Source organism: Arctopsyche grandis, chromosome 4 (assembly GCF_051622035.1).
Source record: "Arctopsyche grandis isolate Sample6627 chromosome 4, ASM5162203v2, whole genome shotgun sequence".
In the NCBI taxonomy this organism is placed as follows: domain Eukaryota; kingdom Metazoa; phylum Arthropoda; class Insecta; order Trichoptera; family Hydropsychidae; genus Arctopsyche; species Arctopsyche grandis.
Window position 1 is genome coordinate 11,577,870 of NC_135358.1, and position 4,918 is coordinate 11,582,787.

Genomic DNA, 4,918 nt, shown 5'->3' on the forward strand with positions numbered 1-4,918 from the left:
CAAACACATGGAATAATAGCAATTTCAGTCATTTTATTTGCATGAGAATAGATACATACATATGTACATATTTTTAAGCTAAGCTATCACACATACAAATAATTGAAATTTAAAAAAATATTATTCTTCACTGTTTCCTGGTCTAACTTCGTTGTCTAACAAATCCTGTTTGGACCTTCGATTTTTTGTAAAAATGAAAGCCGTCAAGACAGCACCCCACAGCACACTTACAACCACAGTTGTGGAAATTATTATTGAAGTGGTTCCGAGTCCTGAAGCTCCACCTTGTTCTCCTTCAATGCTAACGTATGCATTGGAACACAAATTTCTCGAGCACTGACACGTGGATATACAATCTGTACCATTTTGACTTCTAAAACCCAAATGATCGATGGCCAAGAATGCTCTAGGATTGCTAAGTGCTTCCATTTGGAATTTCAACTGTAAATAAATATAAAAATAGTTCAAAATCATCTTTTGATATGTTTAGAAAAAAGTATTGAGAATTTTTAAGCAAGTCTTCCAACCCAGAAAAAAGTTGTCTATTATATGTATGTATTACTTATTATTTATTTCAAATATTTGTATAATAATATAACTAACAAAAAAGTTCACTCTGAGCGTGTAATTCTTTCAAACTGAAGGTTTTTGGGTCAGAGTATGTCAATTTATCTGATTTCATTGTTGAAACGGTTCCACCAAATTGGCAACCTATTCCCGTTTCTCGCAAATTATAGCATTTTGGATTTGTTGATTATTATAAATATGCTACCCAACTACAGACTTTTTTCATAGATGTCTATATGATATTTTATTAAATAAGAATATATGTATATAAAATTGAATTTATTTTAAAAGTTTGGAATTTTTAGTACTTATGTACAAAAAAAAATGGGTTTACCTGTAATTAAATAATATATTAAAATTAAAAAGCCTCACCAATATATCGGCATCAAATTGTATGGTGATTTCGACGTTTCTCCAATAGCGAGAGCTATCAATAGTGATCGGACTAAATTGAATGATTATATCAGAATTATTTGCATTGACTATAAACAAAAAGCCAGAATTAACAGAATTTACTTCGTTGTCTGTATATATAGACAACACTAATGTTGTGTTCGCTTCTACACTCAAGGGGCTTGAACTGATTGCGCAACTAGGTGAAAACTTGTTTTCACTCATCATAAAATAATCATTAGAGCCCAATGGTTTTGAGATGTTATTCCAGTTAGAATATTGCATCACGGTGAAGTTTGACAGAGCTGCATTTCCACAATAATCTTTCAATAAACCAGGAGAGTTGAATCCAAAGTCATCCTTCACGCAGTCTGGGATTTCAGGTGGTTCGGTCGTCGATTCACTGACCCCCTCTGTCGTCGATTCACTGACCCCCTCTGTCGTGTATATTTCGTCCAATAGATTAACGACAATGTGATCTATTGCGAATACTACTTCGTCATAGAGTGTAACATATGAAAGCCTTATCTGGAAATCAAATCAATTATATTGGATCAACTAGGAAGGGTTTATAGGTCAATCGTTATCGTCACTCACCCGGAAAGGAAGCGGGTACGAGAATGTCAAGTTGTCATATCTCCAATCATACAACCGATTGAAGTCGAGGGTAATATTTTGTACCACAGTATTATTCTCATTCAAAATTAGCACGTCGAATGTCGCTGTGGTTTCTCTGAATCTGAACGAATTAATCATAATTTCGAACTCTCGCGTTGTCTCATACAGTACTGTCTGAGAGCAACTGGTCGTGTTTGCTGACATAAAATATCCATTAGCTTCAATGGGCTTTGGGATGATATTGTCATCATATGATTTTCTATCAAGTAGCTGACGACCCGGTATACATGATGTGTTGAAAATACCCAGATCAGAACTAAAATCTTCGTATGTAGAGTTCAGCTCTTCAACACATGAACACAGTACGGGGATGGCGAATAGAGCAAGAAGTAGTTGGATCGTTTTCATTTTGATGATGGAAATCAAACGATGGCAAACTGGCGACTGACCGTAACACTTAATGATAAAACTATTATGTTGTTAACTCGATAAGAAGTACAAGTGTCGAAAGAGCGATTATTTTAAGGAACACATTGACGGATTGTGCTATTTATCAGATAACATTGATATTAATATTCCAGTCGAATAACTTTGATCGAATTCTGAGATTGTACTTGATTTTTTTTTTATTATTTCATGACGACATGCTAGAAATAATTTTAGATGACTAAAGCTTAGAAATTCCACTCGAAATAAATATATATACATTCCAGTACATATGTTCGTACATTGTTTGACACAAACTCATAACTACTCACTACATTCGACCATTTCCCAATAAAAAATATTATTAAAATATAAGACAAAGGATTGTCATTTAAATATAAATAATATTATATTTACTTGTACAAGTGCAGACTTAAATTCAATGTTTCATTTTGATTACATTTGCAATTATATGTATGTCAGACTTTCTAATTTTTTAATTAAAATAAAACACTTAAAAAGATATTTAAATTTTTAATGGTCCAAAATTGTTCAAACCCTCAGCAAATTATAATTAAAAAAACAGCAAAACAATTTATAATATTATATACTTATAAGTACACACACATTTATGGCTAACAATCTCACAGGAATGTATTTTACGCCTAATTTCTGTATGAGAATAGCTTAAAAATATTTTTGAAGGTGAAATTTTTTATCATATTATCTACTTATCGTGTCTTATCAATAATGAAACACAATTTTTAATATCGACTAAATCGTTTTTTAACATTTTAATCATAATAAATAATGATCTACATCATACATACATATGTATAATCCATAATATATGAATGTACGTACATACTATATGTTGTAAACAAATCAATATCTTATAAGGCAGATATTAATACTTAATAATTACACTTTTAATTTTTTATCTAATTAAGCCGCTAGAAAAACTATGTGCTTTTTGTTTTGTTTTTTTTTTTAATCTTAAATTTAATTTTTTTAATAAAAAGTACATTTCATCGTGTAAATTTGTATGACACCATAGAATTCGATGTTGAATATTGATTTTGCCTCAAATTGGCCTCTCGAATGAAAGATGGGAAATAAGCAAATGAGAACAAGTACCACTTTGAGAATAAGTAATGCTAATGAACGTATCGTGAAATTGTGGTTCCAAAAATTCATAGATAGTTACATACATATGTACATATGTGTCAGTAGCTCAACCAAATACTTCCCATATCACTATAAAACTACTTAAATCTAGTCAATTCATATATGTAACATATATATGTACATATGTACATATTACATCACTAAAATAGAAGTTGAGATTTAATTTCGAATTATTTAAAATATAAAATAAATAATTTTACCTAATGCATATTACATTCCAATATACATACATACAGATATGAACATATACGTATAAGATCTGAGTGTGAATTCGAATGAATAACATATTATAACTATATAATTATTAAGAACCAACTAAAATATTATTATTATAAAACTTTTTTAAAAGATTTTTCGCCAGATATGTCAAAATGTATTCCTCCAAAATCATCATTAATTATTTTTCCTTTTAGCCTGGGCAGTGTAGCATTATCTTTTGATGGCGCTTCTTCGATTAAAGTCATATTTGCAACATCGTTCTTTGAAAAACAAACCAAGTAAATCATCAGCACGCTCATCCAAATGATGCAAGCCGATCCAATGCAAATAGATATTAATGACAGCATTTTCCAAACCATAATATCTGATATATCTATAGTATCAGGTGTTGGTGTGAGCTCGGTAGTAGGTTCCGTAGTTGTGGTTTCATCTGTATTTCCAGTAGTAGAATCTGTAGATACATCTGTAGTAGTGGTTTCATCTGTATTTTCAGCAGTAGAATCTGTAGATATATATGTAACCGTGGTTTCTTCTGTAATTTCAGCAGTAGAATCTGTAGATATATATGTAACCGTGGTTTCTTCTATACTTTCAGCAGTAGAGTCTGTAGATATATCTGTAACCGTGGTTTCTCCTATATTTTCAGTAGTAGAATCTGTAGATGCATCAGTGGTTGATAGTTGGGGAGTGTCTTCAGTGGTAGAGTCTGTAGATGTTGAGGTTTCAGGTGTATCTTCAGTAGTAGAATCTGTAAATGCTTCCGTGGTTGAGATTTCAGATGTATCTTCAGTGGTCGAAGTAGTAGAGTCCATACACTCTTCGATATCGGGTGTTTCAATTTTTATTGAGTGAATCGCTAAAAATCCTTCCTTGGGATCGAGTACTTCGCAATTTATTTGCAGCTGAATTTAAAAATAAAATAAAATAAAATGAATGCGAGTAAATAATAACACTATAGTATTTCAAATTATTATTTTAATTACTTACCACAATATCACCATCGTATGAAAATTTCATTTCATTTTCCCTCCATACTTTATCTCCAATTAATGTGACTGGTCTTGCTACGAGAGTGGTAGTGGGATTCGAGGGATCCAATCCAAAAATGAACAGGGTCACATTTAGACTATTAATAGTTGATAAGTATGCTGTTAATATCAACCGAGAGTTCTTGGTTACACTTAAAATCTCAGACATCCGTTGACAGTTGGGCCTATTCCTCACCGGTGTCATATAATAGCCGTTAGAGCCACCACTAGGTCCTGTGAATGTGTCATTGTACGTCTGGATTTCAAACTTCGACATAGTACCACCAACAAATAAGCATTCAGAATTAAATTGACCCAACGTCCCGTCATTGAAATCTTCTTCAATGCAATATAATTCATCACCAGTGACGTTTCCAACAAAACACAAACTAATTAGACACAACGTATGGATAAGTCCCTTATAGAAAACCATTGCGGCGAGTTGTTAGCTTCTTATCACAGTGAATCGATGACTGATC

General features: G+C 32.0%; 2 protein-coding genes across 2 annotated transcripts; both read right to left on the reverse strand.

Annotated features, from left to right (window-relative positions):
* LOC143910645 (uncharacterized) lies at positions 1-2,152 on the reverse strand. The gene is made up of 3 exons (XM_077429209.1): positions 1,558-2,152; positions 940-1,488; positions 1-441 (listed from the first exon to the last, which is right to left on the reverse strand). The coding sequence occupies exons 1-3, from the start codon at positions 1,984-1,986 to the stop codon at positions 121-123; spliced, it is 1,299 nt and encodes a 432-aa protein (XP_077285335.1). The 5' UTR covers positions 1,987-2,152; the 3' UTR covers positions 1-120.
* An 865-nt stretch (positions 2,153-3,017) lies between these two features.
* LOC143910701 (uncharacterized) lies at positions 3,018-4,918 on the reverse strand. The gene is made up of 2 exons (XM_077429289.1): positions 4,399-4,918; positions 3,018-4,313 (listed from the first exon to the last, which is right to left on the reverse strand). The coding sequence occupies exons 1-2, from the start codon at positions 4,870-4,872 to the stop codon at positions 3,522-3,524; spliced, it is 1,266 nt and encodes a 421-aa protein (XP_077285415.1). The 5' UTR covers positions 4,873-4,918; the 3' UTR covers positions 3,018-3,521.